Here is a 21,875-nt window from a genome sequence, read left to right as displayed (position 1 = left end):
TCCTGTGTCAGTGGCAGCTGAACTTCATTCAACCATGGCCTGCAATGACTTTGCCAAATTCTTCACAGAAAAAATCCAAAAGATTAGACAAGCAATTGGTACATCAACAGCAGATCCAGGATATGTACTGTGTCCACCGAAAAACTGTTTAAACACCATGAAACAGTTTCACCCTGTTAACAGCAAAGACCTGGAGGACATCTTCGGTCAGCTGAACTCCTCCTCCTGCTGTTTAGATGTCCTGCCAACAAGTTTTTTCAAAAAGGTCTCAAAGACTTTGGAGTCAGACCTGTTACAGATCGTCAACTTTTCTTTATTATCAGGTGTGTTTCCAGAACCACTAAAAACTGCTGTAATCAAACCTATACTGAAAAAGGACAATCTTGACAAGACACAAATGAACAACTACAGGCCGATCTCAAATCTCCCATTTTTAAGTAAGATCATTGAAAAAGCAGTTTCTCAGCAGCTCAATTACTTCTTAAAACAGAATAACTGCTATGATGCCTTCCAGTCAGGTTTTAGACAAAACCACAGCACTGAAACCGCTCTGACCAAAGTGTTCAATGACATATGTCTGAATACAGACAGTGGAAAAATGTCAGTCTTAGTTTTACTGGATCTCAGTGCAGCATTTGATACAGTTGACCACAACATATTACTCAAACGACTGGAGAACTGGGCAGGTCTTTCAGGAACTGTACTAAACTGGTTCAAAACATACTTTGAAAACAGGAAATACTTTGTATCAATAGGTAACTTCACATCTGAGCAGACAAGTTTCACATGTGGAGTTCCCCAAGGTTCCATCTTGGGACCCCTTCTGTTTAACATTTACATGCTCCCACTGGCACAGGTTATAAAGAACAGCAAAATAAACTATCATAGCTATGCAGATGACACACAAATAAATATAACAATGTCACCAGGAGACCAAGGCCCTGTACAGGCTCTTGGTAAATGCATCGAGGAAATTAATGACTGGTTGTGCCACAATTTTCTCGAGCTAAACAAAAACAAAACTGAGGTAATAGTCTTTGGAGCCAAAGAAAAATTATTACAGGTCACCAGAGAACTTCAATCTATACACCTAAAAACCACAAACCAGGCGAGAAATTTGGGTGTAGTGATGGATGCAGACCTAAACTTAGAAAAACACATTAAGACAATAACAAAATCAGCTTACTGTCACCTCAAGAATATTTCAAGGATAAAAGATCTGATGTCTCAACAGGACCTGGAAAAACTAGTCCATGCATTCATCTTTAGTAGGCTTGATTACTGTAACAGCATCTTTACAGGTCTACCTAAAAAATCAGTCAGACAACTACAGCTCATTCAGAACTCTGCTGCTCGAGTCCTCACTAAGACCAAAAAAGTGGACCACATCAGTCCAGCTCTGAGGTCTTTACACTGGCTGCCTGTCCGTCAGAGGATAGACTTTAAAGTTCTGATGCTGGTCTATAAAGCTCTGAATGGTTTAGGACCAAAATACATCAGTGACCTCCTGACCCAGTATGAACCTTCCAGATCCCTCAGGTCATCTGGATCCGGTCTTTTATCAGTTCCCAGAGTCAGAACCAGACACGGAGAAGCTGCATTCAGCTTTTATGCTCCTTATATCTGGAACAAACTCCCAGAAAGCCTCAGATCACCTGAAACACTCAGTTTATTTAAATCCAGGTTGAAGACTCACCTATTCTCAGCTGCATTTGAATAAAGCACCAAATCCACACTTTTAAGCTTAAATTTCAAAACTTACATTTAACTACTGATTTTATCTACTGTTCTGATTTGATCCGTTTTGATTTTATATACTGTTTTGTTTGTTTGTTTGTTTGTTAATTAGTTTGTTTGCTTGTTTTAATCAATTTTAAATCATGCTTTTTATTTGTTTTTGTTTCTAATGTCTCTGTAAAGCACTTTGAATCACCTTGTTGTTGAATTGTGCTATACTACGGTGGCCCCTAGAGACAAAGCACGTACAAACTCCAAAACACTTGCAAACTCCAAAACACATGCAAACTCCAAAACACATGCAAAATCCAAAACACTTGCAAACTCCAAAACACTTGCAAACTCCAAAACACATGCAAACTCCAAAACACTTGCAAACTCCAAAACACTTGCAAAATACAAAACACTTGCAAACTCCAAAACACTTGCAAAATCCAAAACACTTGCAAAATCCAAAACACTTGCCAACCCCAAAACGCATGCAAATTCCAAAACACAACGGAAGTGCTCCAGGACACTAGGGGCAGTGTTGAGCTTTTGTTACCTAGTAACTACACAAGCCAGGAAGTACCAATGACCGGATTTGGGCTGTATCCCAATTCAGGGTCTGCAGCCTTAAAGGCCGCATTTTAAGGCCGATTACGTCACAGCGACACGACGAAGGCTGTCCCAATTCAAAGGCTGCTCGAAATGCGGCCCTCAAATGCGTCCTTAATTTCCCTGAATTTTAAGGATGGGCCCAACATATCCCAGATTTCATAGCGCAGCGGTGGCGTGGATAATTTTGCCGAAAAAAACGGCGGAAGCGGAGCCACCGAAGAGTAAACTTTCAGAAGTAAGTACTGAATATTATGTCACTTATTTATGCGCAAATGTTTTTATAATGAAGAACATTAAAACATTACTGTTGGCCACATGTCGGGAAAGTTATGTGACATTAGCGATGTTTGTACTAACTGGTTTTAAAGCCTTTACTTCAAAATATACGCCGTTCAATAGTTGACTTTAATCTTACAGAGAATGTAATGATTTTATGGATAAATAAAGTCAGTCATATATCCACAAACACAACAAGCTGAAAGTCAGTGATGCTGCTCGGTTTGCAGTCCTGAATATCACGGCACAAGCAGGATTCACTGCACTGTTAATGTTAGCTCTGTTATATTGCTGCCTCTGTTCGGTGGTGTCGAGCCAAATGGACTTTAACGTGTGTTTGAACGAGCTGACGGTTCACTCGTTAAGCTGAAAGAAAGATGCTTTAATCACAGGAGTCACACATGTGTCCACTGTACCATCTGGGAACTCTTTTTGTTTCGTAATAACACAAACTAAATCCTCCTTCTTTTGTGCTGTTTTGTAGCAGTGTGTACACCTGAGACTGTCACCTGTCTGTCTGTCCTTCACTCTCTCTCTCTGTTTCTTTCTCTCTGATTGTGTAATAAAAGTATGAACATGTATTTATAAGTTACACTTGTGTTTGAATCCTGCAGCTTATCACACATTTGATTTCCATGTGTGACAACTGCAAGTGTCCAGAGTGAGGACAGACTGAGGGACCCACTGCTGCACATCATCTGTGAGGCTTTGCATCCCTGATGATCCACCAGGACAAACTCAGCAGTGTGTGAGGAAGCGGAGGAGGAAAAGCCAGCAGCAGCTGACAGATGGAGAGAATAGACAGACTGTTCCCTGTTTGTGAAGGACTGCTAGAAAAGTTTAGAATCACTAATTGTCTGTCCTGAATCAGTCTTATTAGGTAATGTTCAAATAATTTTATCCTCCTAGTGTTTTCAGTGTGGGAGAAAGTACTCAGGGCCTTCAAGTTACACACTATGAAAGGCAGCAACAAGTTTAACATTCAGAAACCTAAAGTATGTATCAGCAGCAGAATGGACCTAAAAATAAATGTTTGTTTCAGTTCTATGAAGCTTTGAGTATTTTGCATTAGTAGCACTGCTGTGTTTGTTGCATCATATTGCTGTAATTGTTTATATGCTTTATATATTCTGAGGTAAGTTGATCTATAGTGTTACATCATATTTTATAAGGATGTTATGTATTTGTATACTTTCTGCCCAGTTTGACCCATTTAGCAGAAGTCAGCCTGTTTAAGGCTCTGATATCTATTCTGTATGACTTAAAGCAGTTATGACATGGTCTGATTTTCTCACCCAATAAAGGAATATTCAATATATCAGTCTACTCTTCATTTTATCAGAAACAGTTATCACAGCTTGTACATTTTCTTTTTATAAATATATGTAAGCAATGAGCCAAATTTAGTAATGCTAACATACTGAAGGAACAACATTTGTCTCTTATATATGATACACCTATATATACACTGTCAAAGACACTTGTCTTTGAGTGAAGATTTAAGGTGATAAGACATAAATAACTGCAACTTGAATCTGTACTGAGGCTCAGTATTTGACACAGAGTTCATGTTCACTGCTGTAATAGCTAATAATGATTAATATAATAACTATAATATTGGCCATATTATATTTACATTACCAAAGTGATATGACTTTAGTCTCATGAACAACATTAGCTAATTGTTATTTACTAACTAACTTAAATGACTGTTCAGTACAGAAATGAAGCCCAAAAATCATGTTTTACTGTCCTGTGGTCTCAGCCTCAGATACTTATCAAATCACACAAAGCTCTTGTAGAAACAAACAAACAAATTAACAAAATATGGTCTCCTTCATTTCTGTCAAACAAAGTTGTATGACACGTTTCCAGCGGTTAGTATCATGGTTGCTAGGCAACCTAGGAAGCGAGACGGAGACTAGACCGTCCCATACAGACAAACTTGCCGTTTATTTTGCAAATCGAGCTCAACACTGCCCCTAGCGTCCTGGAGCACTTCTGTTGTGTTTTGGAATTTGGAGCACTTCTGTTGTGTTTTGGAATTTGCATGTGTTTTGGAGTTTGCAAGTGTTTTGGATTTTGCAAGTGTTTTGGAGTTTGCAAGTGTTTTGGAGTTTGCAAGTGTTTTGGAATTTGCATGTGTTTTGGAGTTTGCAAGTGTTTTGGATTTTGCAAGTGTTTTGGAGTTTGCAAGTGTTTTGGAGTTTGCAAGTGTTTTGGATTTTGCAAGTGTTTTGGAGTTTGCAAGTGTTTGGGATTTTGCAAGTGTTTTGGAGTTTGCAAGTGTTTTGGAGTTTGCAAGTGTTTTGGATTTTGCAAGTGTTTTGGAATTTGCATGTGTTTTGGATTTTGCAAGTGTTTTGGAGTTTGCAAGTGTTTTGGAGTTTGCAAGTGTTTTGGAATTTGCATGTGTTGTGGAGTTTGCATGTGTTTTGGAGTTTGCAAGTGTTTTGGAGTTTGTACGTGCTTTGTCTCTAGGGGCCACCGTACTATACAAATAAACTTGCCTTGCCAAACTTGCCTAAAAATTGAACCTGCTCCAAATTTCCGTGCGTCATGCATAACTGCAGTCAAAAAAGCACATGGACCAACGAGTCTGACCTGATTCTTTGGCGGGGCCCTGATGACTGTTAACAGGCGGAGCTCAACATAAATTTGACATAATTAAAGTCTAAGATGATCTGAAACAGCTGCAGTTAACCATGGCTCTCCAACAGTTTGTGTGCTGCGTCACTGTGCTGATCATTTTCTTCTGCAAAGGTGAGAAAAACGATTTTTCTCATATTTTCTCATTGAGATTATATCAGGGGTGGAAGAAGTGTGCAATGAACTAGAGGTACAAATGTCGACTATTCTAAACCAAATGTTACTCCTGGATACAAGGAGAGAGTCTGTTTAGTATTGATGTCATTCAGCATCATATTTAATATTATAATGTAAACAGAGCACATCAGCCACAGTCACTGCACTGCTTCATGTTCACAGTAATCCACACGTTTTTATTTGATATCAACAGTTCTGTCTTTGACACAGTGTAGACATGTCGTGTTGTCATGTTTGTTAGTGTAGTGAGTACACTGTGAGAACATTTGTGAATTATTTGATCAGGAACACAGAGCTAAACATTTGACACCAAAAGCAACAACAGAGGTGACTCTGAGTTTGTCTCTGCAAAGATGTTGTTTTCTTTCTTTAAAACAAAGAAATGGGACTTAAAGATGAACTGGTAGGCTATTGACAACAGTCAGCATTAAAATGTTCTGTTTAGTATGTGATCAGTTCTAAAGTTAGACGAACTCACTGCCTTCATCGCCTGCACTGACCTGTTTCAGTGAACCAGTAAGACGTCACAATAACCAGAACTAAAGGGTAAAGAGTTAATTACTTTAGTGACTGCTTAATAAATTAGGGGTTAATATGTTTGGTTCACAGTCTGATCATTTACAACATTAAGTGCATTAAATTATATCTCTAAGAGGACCTGCCCACCATCAGAGGACACTTGGCATGTGACTCTGCAGCAGAGCTCTGTTTGATTCATTTAGAAGGAGGAAGTCGTCCTCAGCGTGATCGTCTGATCGGCACTGAAACGGTATCAAAGGAAACAGCACAAATTACTTTCTGGCTGTTTCCAGTAAGGTTCCCCAGGCTGGGCCTCCCCATGCTCAAAAGGCAAACATGCAGATTTTCTTGTTAGCTGTTTTAAACACATGGAAACCTAAAGATTAACTGGCTCCCCCTAAAAATGTTCTGTTTAGTTTCTGATCAGTTCTTCAAGTTGGAAAAAACATCACTGCTTACTTTCACATATTTTCTGTGAAGCGGTTTAACAGATTTGTCTCTGTTTTCTCATTTTCAGGTTGTCATTTGGATCAGCCTGGTAAGCATCAAAAGACATGTGAACCTTGTCTTCCTTCTGTCAGCTGTACAGTAATGACAACATGTGCACAGTGATCTCCACATTTGTTTCAGTGACAGAGTGCGCTGACGTTTGGTTTTTCTTTCATCTGTGAAATGATTTTGTCAGTAAAATCTTCCACTTTTCTGACACAGAGGATGAACATCTGTGGATCACATGTGCACCAGAGTCTTCAGATCCTTCTTAAAATAACATCCACATGAATGCCAGCGCTCAGGATGCACTGATCAGTGTTATCTCTGTCTCTGAGTGGTTTTAATGTGGTGGCTGATCTGTGTACTCGCTGTTAAACTGTGCTGTCTTTTCTTTTCTCAGCATGTGGCAGCAGGGCTGTGAACAGCAGCAACATCGCAGGAGTTCATGATGCAGCACCAGGAAGTTGGCCCTGGTTCGCTGATATAAACATTTTTCTTGAAGGGTTTGTGTACCCCAATTTAGTTTTTGGAGGGTCTCTGATCAACGACCAGTGGGTGCTGACAGATGCATTTGCACCAACGTGAGTTACTGCTGCAAGTTTACGCTTTGTTGAGGAATAATATGATGGTGAAAGTGAAGTGTAATATTTATGAGCAGTAAATAATTACTAGAGATATTTATTAAATGTTTTCTCACTTCTTTTAACATTTAAAAACGGGTGATCGTGGCTCAAGAGTTGGGAGTTCGCCTTGTAATCAGAAGGTTGCCGGTTCGAGCCCCGGCTCCGACAGTCTCGGTCGTTGTGTCCTTGGGCAAGACACTTCACCCGTTGCCTACTGGTGGTGGTCAGAGGGCCTGGTGGCGCCAGCAGCCTCGCCTCTGTCAGTGCGCCCCAGGGTGGCTGTGGCTACAACGTAGCTGCCATCAACTGTGTGTGAATGTGTGGATGACTGGATGTGTAAAAATACAGGCCATTTAGAAACAAAACATTTATTTTGTTAAATACAAACAAAGTGATGGCAGCAGTGCTGCCACGTGTCTGGACAGAAAGAGAGCACCAATGTGTTTATCTGGTAGTTCAATGAAAGGCTTCAGTTAATAGTCAGAAAATACAGTTTTGTCTTGTTTTCATTAAAGTTTAAAAACACAAACAATCATTTTCATGTGGGCGATTTTTGTTTGTCTGTGCTACTTGAACAGTAAAGTGGTGAGGATTGGGAGTTGTATGTAGAACGCTCATGGGTCCCACACTTCTGGATTTTCATTGGGGGGTGTTCTTGTGTGGTAACCTGGACCTCTCCTCATCATATTTCATCAACCTGTTATGTTATTCAGTCAGTGTCCAGCTCTTTACCTGGCAGACACCCACCTGCTGTGCTGAAGACCCAGTTTTGAGAGCCAGCCTGCTGTGCTTAAACCCGAGTAGAAATCCTGTGAGCAGAGTCGGCGTGTCACTAAACCAAATCAGAGGAAAACAAATAGAAATGCATGATGTATCAAGTGCTACACCTGTAAGAGACAAGCCCCCGCATCCAAGGGAGGGGCAGAAGTGTCCAGTGGGGAGAGGTGTCCCACCGAGGCCAAGGCCCAGCCAGCCCTGATCCACCCCACCCACTAGTGACACACACACAGACATAGAGATGCATGTACACACATTGAACCGCCCACCTCCTGTGGTGTTAATTTAACAGGATTATTTGTAACCTACAAAGTGTCATGTTTCTCTTAAAGTGTGCAGAACAACCAAAAACACGACAGTCACAAACTGATGAGGTCTGATTACAGTCTGTGTGGGCAATTTGTGTGGCGATCATGACTCAAGAGTTGGGAGTTCGTCTTGTAATCGGAAGGTTGGCGGTTCGAGCCCCGGCTCCGACAGTCCCGGTCGTTGTGTCCTTGGGCAAGACACTTCACCCGTTGCCTACTGGTGGTGGTCAGAGGGCTGTCAAATGAAAATATTGACCTCATTCAGTCCATTGATGTCATAAGATGGTTAGCTTAGCATGAAAACTTTAAATGGCAAACCTGCTGCTATTAAATACAACTACCTCTGTGAGGTCATTAATGAACACTGAAACTAAGATCAGGTGCAGCAATGCAAAGTGGGGAAAAGACTCAGTGAGAAAAAGTCGTTTGTTTTGTTTTCTTTGTGTGCAGCTGTGATCAGCTGACCTCACGTCACAGTCACTGCTCAGTTCAACAACATGTAAACAGATGTTACTTGAGCTCTATGGCTGATATCCACACCCTGCACTCTGTAAAGCTTTGATGTCTGCTAACCTTGATGCACTCTGACCACGCTCTGCACCAGTCCAACATAGAGCACCTCTGTAACCTTCACCACAGTGTTGTAAACTAACCAGTTTAACCTGCACTGAACTGTCTGATACTTTCATGCAACCTTTGGAAAATAGATTTTTCCCGTCGGCCTCCATTAGCATGGTGGTCTATCTGGGCCGGAACAGCCACTCAGGTCCAAACCCAAATGAAGTGAATCGCACAGTGGTAAACATCACCTGCCATCCTGGATTCAACTCGTCGACTCGTGAGAACGACATTTGTCTTCTGAAGCTGTCGGCTCCTGTGAATTTCACAGACTACATTCAGCCGATCTGCTTAGCCTCACAAAACAGCACTTTCAACAATGAGACCAGCAGCTGGGCCATCGGCTTTAATTTCTTTGGTAAATCATAACATATTTATTTGATTTTACAGCATTGTGTTGGAGTCTTTAGAACAGCCTGATGTTTAAATTCTCTCCAACTAGGAATCAGCAATAACCTGCAGGAGGCAAACGTACCAATAGTGGGAAACAATGAGTGCAAAGCCAGCCTTCCATGGATCCCAGACAGCATCATCTGTACTAGAGAGACAGGTTCATGTTTGGTGAGCACAACTTTATTTCTTATAATCTGTTGTTGACAGTCACTGAGATAATCTCACCTTTAGTCACACTTTGGTTTACTTGTTTTGCTGTAATTGACCATAAATATTAATATTCATGTTTATCAAAGGTTGTTTTTTCTAAAGCCTCTAATTTATTTGATGAAACTGATTCCTTTAAACGAGCTGTCTGAAACTTTCTGTCTGTGGAATCGTCACTTTCATTTGCATCAAAGCAGCTGAAGTGGATTCACAGTGGTTCATGTTTCCTAAGTGGACAGACTGATATCCATAAAGTGTTACTGACTGTGTTATACTGGGATGATCAATTTATTTATTACTTAATTTATTTCAGCAGTTTCTAACAAAACTACCAACAAAGTTCAAACTTTAGTGGGTGACAAAGGTCGACCTCTAAGAGTTACACATCTGTCCTGATAACTTTCATCACTGTCTTTCCACAGGGTACTCTTGGAGCACCACTGATGACTCAGAGTGGATCCGTCTGGCTCCAGAGTGGACTTCTCATTTTGCCTGGATGCTCTGAAGATCCTTCAACCTACACTCCTGTGTCCCAGTACCAGAAATGGATCAGCGACACAGTTACAGGGACACCACCAGGCTTTGTTACCTTCCCCTCCCCACACAGTTCATTACAAACCACCGCTCCTCCCACAGCTCCTCCCACTGCTCCTCCCACAGCTCCTCCCACCGCTCCTCCCACTGCTCCTCCCACCGCTCCTCCCACTGCTCCTGACTTTACCTGACATGTTACTTTATAACTTTAGGAACCTTTGATTCCACCATATTTATGGACATCAGGAGGGTTTTTTTTTTTTACCAAAGGTATAATTTTTATTAGTTTTTTTCTCCATACATCTGTCTGTATTTGCTTTACTGTTTAACAACTGATTGTCATTAAGAGAACAAAGCCTTCTTAAATAATTCTGAGTGAAATGTTAACATGTTGTTATCACACATTCACTCATTTCTGTTGTTTGCTTAAAATCTTAATCAATTAAAATCCTTCTAAATCTGGGATTTTTTGTGTGTCCAGGTAATTAATGCATGTGCAATTAAATATATATTGTGTTTTATTTTTTCTCACTTTCACACATTAACATATGAAGTCATATTTGTAACAGCGAGCAGGAGGCGACTCAGATTGTAAAGCAGACAGCGACACTGCTGATGATTTGCTCCGTGACCAGTTTGTGGTTTATATATTTCAGCATCTTATTTAATACAACATGATGTTATCTTTTAAGACATGACCCACTGAAGAGGAGGAAAAACAGCATCAATATCAACAGGGCTCTAGACTAACTTTTTGACATGGGTGCACCGGTACGCCTAACTTTAAAAATTTAGGCGCTTCCGGCACAAAAGTTAGGCGCACTCAAATTTTTCAACCGCCTCGCTTAACACCGCAGTTTTACATGTGCACTTTCTTTGGAGGGGAAGTCCATACAGACAATATTCATTTCTAAATTATTAACTAACAAACTTGTGCTTAAAGTGCTTTGTCAATATTGTAGAAAATGTTAAACTTAATCATCATCTCGGCTCCTCTGACGACCTGTTTGCTGCTGCCTGCTGCTGAAAGGCAGTGGGGAGAGGGGACACTTGGGCAGTGCATTTATTGCAGCATATAATGTGTTTCCTGGATACACTGCTGCTTTTTCAGCATTCAAAGATTGATGGCTCCGTGTCAGAGCTGGCTATGAATTTCAGACGGATCAGGCCTTAACTTAACAAAAAAGTTATCAATAGTTCTTTTCATCTTTTCTCATTACCCACAGCTACATCCACTCTGTCGGGCCTAGGCTGCTCACTAGGGCTGGGCATCATCACTGATTTCTATAATCCATTCGATTCCGGTTCTCAAAGTCCTGATTTGATTCAATTTAGCCTCAGACAGTCAGAAATATTATAATTCTGATCATTTATCAGTACTGATACATGTGAGACTTCATCAGAATTGTGAACATCACAGCAGATGCCTTTGTGTGGAAGTAACTGAGAATAAAACACAGAAAAGCATGAAGGAGATTTTCCTGGTCTGGCTTTTTATAGCAGATAACCTTAAAAATATTCTGCAATATTCTGCAATTTTGCACAATTTTAAGAAGTTTAAATTTCTTCAGTATTGAACAGCAGAAATTAGGCTTTCTTGTCCGAGGTCATTTAAGTGAAAAAAGAAAAAGACAGAGCTGTAAACAACGGTAGACTGGTGGGTAATAAGCGAATGAATAATGCAGAAAACAGATTTGAGACGGGAAACTGTTCCTGAAGTACACACAGAGAGAGAGAGCTGTGCAGGAAGTGTGATTTTTATCGTGCTGGAAGCAAAACAGCAAAAGTCAGAGGGAATCCATGACGACATTGATCAAATGTGAAGCGTAGTTTGCTGCTTCTTTTGCTGCTGGCTCGGCGAATTTTGGTTGGAGAGAGACAAAACCTGCAGCTCAGAATCAGCGCAAAAAAGACGTAAACACAGAGCGGACCCGACGCATCAGAATCGCTGAGCTCCGACAGCGTGTCCGTGTTCGGGCCGTCGGGTGAGAAAGCCGAGAAAGACAAAGCTGATTCTGACGCGTCGGGTGTTTACATCTTTGTGTGGAATCCGTTAATGAATCGATATCGCTTTATTCAAGCTACTCACCTCTCTCTTCCACCTGCACTTTCAACTGCACCACGGCCAATCAGAGAGGTCCCGCCCCTGACTATCTCTGATTGGTTTAGTCCACGATAGGGGCATAATGTGTGTCTGTTGTTGACCACACGGAGAGTTGCAGAGATTTTTTTTTGTTACCCGAACAGTATTTATTTTTAGTCGCACCACTGAAAAATTTGGACCAAATTGGTCGCACTCTAGAGCCCTGATCAATATCTTTCATATGTCACATCACAGCTAACAACTGAAGTGACCACCAAAGAGAGCTCATTAAAGGAACACCACAGCAACCATGGTCGATGGTGACAACCCATCAGCAACAAAGCAACGCACAATCTGGATTAAAAGCTGGATTAAAGGACACTCACTAAAACAGGGAAATCTAGAAATCCAATTACAGGAATTTGTCAAGAAACAAGGTTGACACACACAAAAGCAAACTCAATACAACATTCACAGGAACTATGTACAGATTTACTTCTTTCACATACATGATCAGAAACAACCAACGGAACAAGGATATAACTCAAGCCAGGAAAACCAGGAACTGAAATGCCCTGGGAAGGCGTGATCGGGTCCGTGGGAAAAATCCGAGGGATAGACAGAGACTGAGGGAGTTGTCTCGCACGTGAATAGGCAGGAGGACAAGCAGGTGAAATTATGTGAAAGAAGGAAGGGGGACAGACGGTGCAGAGGGCGACAAAGAGATGAGGGGCTGGATTTAATTCTTTAAAAAAGTGTAATGCTAAACAGGCCGCCGGGAATTATGTTGTTGTTTTTAGCTGTAAAGGTGTCATAAAATCTGCTGTATGTCCATTTTTTCAGGACTACTACTACTCTCAACATCTGGTAGTTTGTTTGTTTTACTGTAAGTGTGTAACAAGAAAGAAATTACAGATTTTTACTGAATGCGGCTCTCAGAATGAATAAAAGATTTAGACTTTGCCATTTGAAGTTGAACTATAAAACACTAAACAACAGCAAATATGTGAACCTAAAAACAACAATGATTGTATTTTAACATTAAGAGCATCATTTAAAGTTAAACAACCATATGTGTGATCAGAGATGGCATAAATGTAGCACGGGAGAGCTCAGACCCACACGTGAATAAATATGTCAAGTCATACTGGACCTTCCTCAACCCAGCCACCATCATTACACTGTGGTCTGACATTGGGATTATTCTCAAAGAAATTAACTTGTAACCTAAATGAAACCACGTTCTCTTCCCAGGAAGTGCTGCAGAAAGTGGTGTCCATACCTTTGTCACACAGCCCCTCTAAATCTTCATCTTCTAATGAAAACAAAGGTTTTTAACATCTTTCTGTATTTCGATGGACGTGGGTGGAAAGAAAAGTCAATGGGAAGAGTACATTATATATGTTTCTATGTATGTTATAATATTAATGGGCAAAGATTGGTCTCTAACCTTTGTTTGATACTTCTATTTTAAAAAACATTTGGGTGCTCTTCAGGAGAGCGTGGACATCATGTTGCTTTTTTTAATGGTCAAAGCTGTGATGGAAGCGTTCCCAAAGAAACTGTGTCTGAGACCTCTCTGTTTCAGTTGTCCCAAATGTCCTTTCCAAAGGACGCTGGCCCAGAAGACACTTGAGGCCTCAGGTGTATAAGATCTCCTGAAGTTAAATTTATTTTTTGTGTCAACAAACATTATATTTAATATATTAGTATGTGACAATGACAAAACTGTCCAGGACCCACTGACTGTGGACAACTTACATTACAGTACTGTTATTTGAGATGATCTTGCCTTAAATGTTTGTGCAACTATTGCAGTGGATAGAGATGAAATGTGGCCCAGAGGAAGAATGTGTTGAAAGTTTGACATCAACTAACAAGAATGATTTGTAATGAATTTTTGAAAATGACCTGATTGTACTGCATTAACTGAACTATTCAGGCTCACCCCGACTTTACAGGGATATATGAAAAACAAATTTGCACAGGCAGTGCAAATAACAACAACAAATAAAGGACAGTTATTCTCAAGTTCAACACAGATACTCAAATATTGCATCAAATTCACAAAGTCATTAAAAGTTATCCTGGATTGTTGATGTTACATACTACTTTTGAGATTAGCCTTAAAACTTTCCTTTTGACAAATAATATAGTTCGGGTGGATCAGGTGACCCTGAATCTTCCCTCATTTATGTTGCAGTAAGCTGAGGCTCCTGCAGGCTTCCCATGATATACACAGTATTCTTATTCACCAAGTCTGTGTGTGCTCTCTTCCACAGTGTATAGGTTGTCCTGTCTCCTTCCCATCAACGTCAATCCGTCCCAGAAGATATCTGTCTCTCCCTGAGCCTGGCTCTGCCGGAGGTTTCCACCTTTTCAAAGGGAGTTTTTCCTTCCCACTAGTGATGTGCGAATCATGAACGAATCGTTCAACACTCGAGAATCACTTTACTGACTCGTGAATCATGATTCACAAGCCCAACTGACTCACTGACTCATCCCTGTTGCTGTTAGCAAACTAATTTCTTTAGCAGAAATATATTTAGCTTATAATTAAAATTGTGTGGAGAAAAACAACATCCAGTATCTTAACAAAAACATTTCTGCTCTGAACTGGAAGAAAAAACCCTGAGTAGAAGCTCACATCAAGACAATAGCTCCTCGGTTCACAGTAGCATCGCTCTGCTAACATGCTAACAGCACATTTGAGCGACTCACCCCCTCCCTTCCTGTGCTGAATCATAGCACGAACGAATCACTCACTCGATTTCAATTTAAAAAAATAGTACAATTAACCTCAAGAGAATCATATTAATAAATAATAAGTTTTTGTGTTAGCTGACTATTACTGAGGGGTATAGGACACATCTCTTAAATCTGTTTTATTGATTTTTTCATGTTAATGACATCTATCGTGTTACGGGTAAATTTCGACCCATAGATATTTACATCAAGAAAAGCCAAAAAAGTTTTTCTTTTCAGCAGTAGACCTTTAATATAAACTAAAAAACAAAGAAAAGTCCACTCCTGCTTTGCTTTGGTTATAGTCGTGGGTAATTGTGAGCTTTTTATCACTTCCTGATGATACAGCTACACCTTTGTGAAGTTTCCTTTGTGAAGTTCTTGTCAGAGGTCATATCTGGTAAATAAAATAAAATAAAATAAAACATCACAGCTGATACTGTGACCCTGCAGTCCAGTGGTCATACTGAGGACCACACATTTTAACTGGTTCTTCTCAGGGGTGCCACTCACAGCTTTGACTGTGAAAATCTGTACATTCCAGGCATAGTTGGTTTTGGCATCACAGACTTCCCAGATTTTTCTGCCGTATTTCCCTGGCTTACTGGGTATGTATTGCCGGAAGGGGCATTTTCCTCAAAAAGTGGACAAGACGTTCATCCACTGTCACCTCTGGCCCTGGGATGAAGATCAGTGGAAGAAGCTGCACCCATCTCTCCCAGACATCCCTGATGGGAGCAAGCTTGTCAGACCTCGGTCTGGTCTCTCTGTTGTCAAATCTGAGGACTCTTGAATCAAAATGATATCAAATGTGTGAAGTGACATCGTTGCCTGGAAAATATTTCTGCCTGTCGATGCGTCCCATAGACTATCAGTGGCCTCACTGCAGCATCTGTACACTCCAGCAAGAAGAAGAACACCAATGAAAGCATCCAGGTATTCCTCATCCATATCTTTCCACATGTCGCCATAGTAACGATGATCCTTTTTAGTAACAATGGCATAAATAGCTCACAACATCTCTTGATGTCACTGACTTTGGTCAGAGCAAACCTTGTGATTCCAGGGGTCATTTTGATGACATTTGCAGCAGCTGCCCTGCCATGTACATCATGAGGTACTGAGCTCCAAAAGATCTTACCATTTTTGGACTTGAATCTTTCAGCAGGTGTAGCTTCAGCACCAGCGACCTCCTCCTCTGATCAGATGTGTCTGTGTCTTCTGGATGATAGTCCACATTGTCTTCCCCCTCAGAAACCTGCCCATCTGAATCGCTTTGCTGCTCTGTGTCCTCTCCTTCATTTTCACCAAAAATATGATCCAGAACTTGACTCACTTCTTATTTTTGTATGCTGCAAATTGTAAATGTGCACTCTGGAAGTCAAATGGCCACTCAAATAGTGAATTCACCTCACATGTCTTGACATGCCCGTCTTTGTTTTATTTTTGTGCAGGTATACTGCAAAAACACGCAAAATAAGAATCCCCTGAAGCTCATATGATTAGGAGAGGAGCTTGCTGTCAGTGTTTTAGCTGACAGTGCACTTATGATTTCAGTTTTGGCTCTAATTATTGCTTTATACTCATAATATTATAACCCTAACAACACAAAGGTCATAATTTCAACTAGGGCATTTTATAATTTAGTGAAAATATTTTTTTTGTTCTATTTTGTAGAAATAGAGGTTCCTGACAAAGTCAAAAAGCCTTGATACAATAAACAACTGTGATTTTTTTATGCATTTGAAATTTAAAATGGGTCGGTGCCGACCCTAACACGAGAGGAAGGTTAATTCTTCTTTCCAGTGAATCCTGTCCAATTATAAAACCTGTTTATTTCCCCTTAAATGTGGCCACACGTTTAAGGAAAGAATACATTTGTGGGTTGAGCAGCAGAGTTGAGTCTGTGGGTTGAGCAGCAGAGTTGAGTCTGTGGGTTGAGCAGTAGAGTTGAGTCTGTGGGTGAGCAGCAGAGTTGAGTCTGTGGGTTGAGCAGCAGAGTTGAGTCTGTGGGTCGAGCAGCAGAGTTGAGTCTGTGGGTTGCGCCCATTCAATTCAATTCAATTTTATTGAATTGGATATGTTAGTCACCACATTCAGCCAGAGATCTTAATCTGGGTGATCCCAAAATGTGACATCATCAGACTGCTTGCCACTGATTGGCTATTCAGTGGCGTCACTCATTGAGTCATGAGAGCGTCTCCTTCATGAAAATTAAAAACTGTGAGCTGCTTTTTTCCTATTGGCTGCTGGGAGAACAGGAAGTGAAAGCACAGAGAGATGTTCAGGTGACCGACGGTAAACTTCAGAGACGCTGCTGCTGTGTACATCACGTGACTCAGTTCTCAAACACAGACATGTAAAAGTGTGAGCTTCATGGAGCTCGCTCTGAAACAGCAGCCAGGCTGACCTCTGAACTCATCCACAGGTTTAACAGCTGTTCAACTCTGGGTCCTCAAAATCAGTGAAAAGCAAAAAACTTCGGCCAGAACTAAACCCAAAATCCAACACGTGTGTGATAACCTCAGACTTTAATCATAGAGACATAAAGAGTGTAGTGTTTTTTTTTCAAGTTCAAGGTTCAAGTTCAAGGTTCTTATTTGTCACATGCATAACACACAGTGAAATGTAGCCTGACCACGCTCCTCAACATGTGCAAAAATGGGGGGGGGGGGGGGGGGAGGAAGAACATTATATATAGTGTATATACATTAGGTGAATGTGCAGTAGTAGCAGCAAGCAGGTGAATTCTGTACATTAAGTGAATTAAATAAGAATAGACATCTGACTATTTTACAGAGTAGACAATATAAACATATTTAAAATTAAAGGAATTTGAAATGTACATTGTGCCTGGGTTTAGAGTGTCTGGAAGAGAGTCCTGTCTCAGTCAATTATAGATGATGTGAGAGGGCGGGTGTGTGTGTTTAGGGCCCGGATGGCTTGGGGATAGAAGCTCCTCTTGAGTCTCTCTGTCCTTGCCCGGATGATGCGGAACCTTCTACCAGATTGCAGAAGTTGGAACAGTTTGTTGCCAGGATGGGACGGGTCCTTCAGTATCTGCTCTAATCCGGCATCTCCTGGTGTAGGTGACCTGAAGCGGGGGCAGAGCAATCCTGCAGCAGCGTTCTGCTGTACGGATCACTCTCTGAGAGCTTTTTGGTCCTTCACACAGCTGTTCCCAAACCACGATGTCATGTTAAAGACCATGATGCCTCTGAACCTGCAGAGTCTTTAACTGGATCGAACAGAGGAGGATATAAAGCTGCTGATGCTGCTGCAGGACCTCTGGAAACAATAAAAACTTGAAACTAGAAAGAAGGAGCTGAAAAGGAAGTCGTCAGTAGAAAGAGGCTAAAGTTGGCTCCACTTCCACTTCACCACCCACCCAAACATCCATCCATCATCTATACAGCCATCCTTTTGCTTTCTGATGACATAAAGCCTTTTGTGATCTTTAGTCACAATAAAATCATGAAAGTGATCAGAAACAAACATCCAGCCTCTGATGATGCTGTAAATGTGTTTTAATAAAATATGCATCTTTATCTACAGACTAAGGAGCTTCTTCAGTTCTAAGGTCAAATGGTGGAGAGTCCCAGATTTCTGAAGAAGCTTCTTGGATGAGAGGTGAAACGTCTTCAAGCAAGTTAAAGACGTCCAGACGCTTTTCTTTCCAAGCTCCTTAGACTACGATGACCTGGATGACTGAGAACCTTCACAGACGACTTTATCTACAGTTTGCAGTTTCTGTTGTTTCTTGTATTGAAGACAGGATCCAAACATCGAGCTTCATATTATTCATATTTACATCTTTACTGGCTGCTGCTGTTTGCTCATTAATCATTCAAAATGATGAATTAATTGTAGAGGTTGTCAGTCCTGTGTGTGCTCAGCCTCATGAAGGTGCAGCGTGTTTCGTTATTAGTTAAACTCATTTTAACACAAATGGAGGAACAATAACACATAAAAACAGCTGTCTAATTCATATCAGTGTTTATCACACGTGATTGATATAAAGATCACAAACTGTTGGGTCTGTGTTTCCACAGGCCCCGCTAGTTTAGAGACTTATTCCTCATGAAGAGCCAAAACAAGATAAAAATATCTTCAACCGGTCTTTTGCTCGCTAACCAGGGACGGCTTGGTCAGAACCAGGCGGTGGAGCTAGACGCTCCTCACCTGTCTCCAAACCAAGTCCTTCAAAGAGCAGCTCTCCTCGCAGCCTTTTTATTGACAAACTCTTACAACACAACACAACACAAGCACCTCCCGACGTAAAAACCCCAAATGGTTCTAAAAGACAAGGCACTCTGTGTGTGTGAGTGTGTGTGTGAGAATGTGTGTGTCATGGGTGTGCGTTTGTGTGACCTCCTGCTCACCAAAAGGATCATAAAAGCAGGAAGCAACAACACAAGAAAAAGATCTGTCAGACAGCATGTATCTGCAATAAAACCTCCCCCAGCACAGAGTGGCTGGAGAGGTGGTCAGAGACAAAGGGATGTCTTTGATCCTATAGTTTGAACTAAGACTTTACAAATTTAAGAAACACAATGACAACATTTAGCAATTTGACTTAACACAAACAGTGTATGAAGAATAATCACATTTACCGAACAGTGATTAATGTTTTATAGAGACTGGAAGCTCTCAGTGAGCACCAGAGATGCTCACTAATCCGATTACTTTTTTCAAGTAACGAGTTGTTACGGCTGTGGCCATAAGAACACTGCGTGGGCTGTTTTTGTTCTGTGTGTCTTTACTGTGCTTAAGACTCTTTGCAGGTCCCTCCCCTAATGAAGAGTAGCGAGCAGCTGATTGGACCATGGCACATGTGACCACGTTCAAAAAGCCGCTCTGACAGCTCCCGCCGGAGAGAGAGAGAGTGGAGCGAGCGAGTAGCTTGACAGCCGACGCGGTCCTGACCCTGGTTTCCAGCCTATACTTTTGCTGTGTATTTGTGTGAGCGTGATCTGTGAGAGCCGCTCCTGGTGCATTAACTTAGTGCTTAGGCACTCTTAGGCTGAAGCGGAAGGGGTGAGCCGCCTTTTTCTTTGGAACAGTTTTCTCCTGTTTTCCGGGTTAGGGAGCGAGGGTTAGTATTGTCATTTGTTTGTTCTGTTTCTTTCTTAGGGTTTAGTTAGTTTTCTGGTGGGACTTAGTTGGTTTTGTTTATTATTTTGGCCTGGGTTCACCCTGGAGCTATGCTTCATTACCTTCAATAAAATCACCTTTTTTTACTCACAACTGGTTTTGGATGTTTGGCTTGGGAACCAGGGTGGGGATTTGTCTCTCTCTCCTCCAACCTTATGTGCGTCTCTACACGCCTAGACTAGGGGCGTAACACGAGTAAAGTAAGGGATTACTATTGCAAAAACGGTAATTAGATTACCGTTACTTTCCCGTAGGAACGCCGCGTTACTGCGTTACTAAAACCGTGATTTTTTGCGAGAATGTCTCATGACAGTGACGTAAGCGAGTGCGACGTTCGTGGCAACAGCTGTGTGCAGATCAACAATGGATCATATATCGAGTGTGGGAGAGAGTATGAGCGTGCAGCGTTTAAAGCGTGGAAGTACTGACCTTACTTTGAGTTTGATTCCATAAAAAGTGACAAAAACATTAGTGTCCGTTGTGCGTGGGAAGAAAACTTCGTTTTACAGCGAAAAAACTTCCTAAACTTCCAAGCAAGCACCGAGTGTGCTACGACGTAATGGGAAATTCACAGAGAAACTCGCGGATTCTTCCACTGACCGCTGCGGCACACCTGCACCAGGGTAAACCTCCGCCTACCCTACTCCTGCTTTACAGGTGAAAATAGAGCAACAGGACCGCTAGTCTTTGACTTTATTTATTTTCTGCTGTCTTTTACTTGCATCTATTTGAAAGACTGAGTGTAAACACACACAAAAAAATTATTTTATGTGCTGGAATGTGCAGAAAATAGGTTTAAATATTAAACAAATTTCTTCCAGTCAGAGAATGTTGCATATAATTAAATTTTTGCTTGATGCATGAAGTTAAAAGATTAAAACTAATAAAACAAGTTTTAAAAAGAGACTTTTCCATTTGATTACATTTTGTATGATGGATTATGCAGAAAAAGTAGAATTGGGCTGAAAGATCTATCGCTTTATCACCTATTCAGGTTGTAAATCGTGTTTTTAAAAAGTAACTAAGTAACTAAGTAATTAATTACTTTTGAAAATAAGTAATCAGTAAAGTAACGGGATTACTTTTTGGGGGAAGTAATCAGTAATTAGTTACTGAATTCTTTTTTCAAGTAACTTGACCAACACTGGTGAGCACAGATATTTACTGCATGCAGGAGAAACTGTGATACAGCAGAAAGCTTCTGAAAATATCAAAACTCAATCACTGCACATGTTGGTCTGACCATGGCTCCTGTATTTACTGTAAATATCTTTGTCTGGATGATTAGTTTAGTATTTATTTTAAAATGTCTTAAGATACTTTTACATTTCTCATGTGTCAAATGGTAAATGGCCTGTATTTGTATAGCGCTTTACTAGTCCCTAAGGACCCCAAAGCGCTTTACACATTCAGTCATCCACCCATTCACTCTCACATTCACACACTGGTGATGGCAGCTACATTGTAGCCACAGCCACCCTGGGGCGCACTGACAGAGGCGAGGCTGCCGGACACTGGCGCCGCCGGGCCCTCTGACCACCACCAGTAGGCAACGGGTGAAGAGTCTTGCCCAAGGACACAACGACCGGGACTGTCTGAGCCGGGGCTTGAACCGGCAACCTTCCAATTACAAGGCGAACTCCCAACTCTTGAGCCACTTTAATAATGTCTTACTAAAGTGTAAAAATTTGCAGATATTTTTTGACTGCTGCTGTTTTAGTGTTTTCATGATGAGGCTGACTGTTTGTTCCTGTCAGACAGATGGCTGTCTAAGCTGAAAACTCTGTGAATGGAATGAAAGATCTCCACCCTGCACCCGACTGAAGAAGGACACAGTTCCTGGACTCCTTTTTTTTTTATAAGCTTTATTTTTTCATTTTTAAATTGGAAAACAAACAAAAACAAACAAACAAAGCAAACAAACAAACAAACAAACAGAAAGCTGTGTTTTGTAGAAATTAACATGGTCTGTGCCTGTTCCAA

At 41.0% G+C, this 21,875-nt stretch overlaps 1 protein-coding gene across 1 annotated transcript; it reads left to right on the top strand.

The window, feature by feature from the left end:
- Positions 1–5,137: 5,137 nt before the first annotated feature.
- LOC146379982 (chymotrypsin-like protease CTRL-1) lies at positions 5,138–10,367 on the top strand. The gene is made up of 6 exons (XM_084938910.1): positions 5,138–5,376; positions 6,476–6,496; positions 6,851–7,031; positions 8,866–9,134; positions 9,219–9,337; positions 9,799–10,367. The coding sequence occupies exons 1-6, from the start codon at positions 5,319–5,321 to the stop codon at positions 10,099–10,101; spliced, it is 951 nt and encodes a 316-aa protein (XP_084795036.1). The 5' UTR covers positions 5,138–5,318; the 3' UTR covers positions 10,102–10,367.
- Positions 10,368–21,875: the final 11,508 nt, after the last annotated feature.

Source organism: Perissodus microlepis, chromosome 9 (genome assembly GCF_051167445.1).
Source record: "Perissodus microlepis isolate ML-2025 ecotype Zambia chromosome 9, ASM5116744v1, whole genome shotgun sequence".
Taxonomy (NCBI): domain Eukaryota; kingdom Metazoa; phylum Chordata; class Actinopteri; order Cichliformes; family Cichlidae; genus Perissodus; species Perissodus microlepis.
Note: the sequence above shows the minus strand (reverse complement) of the source record. Positions and strands in the feature narration are given on the sequence as shown.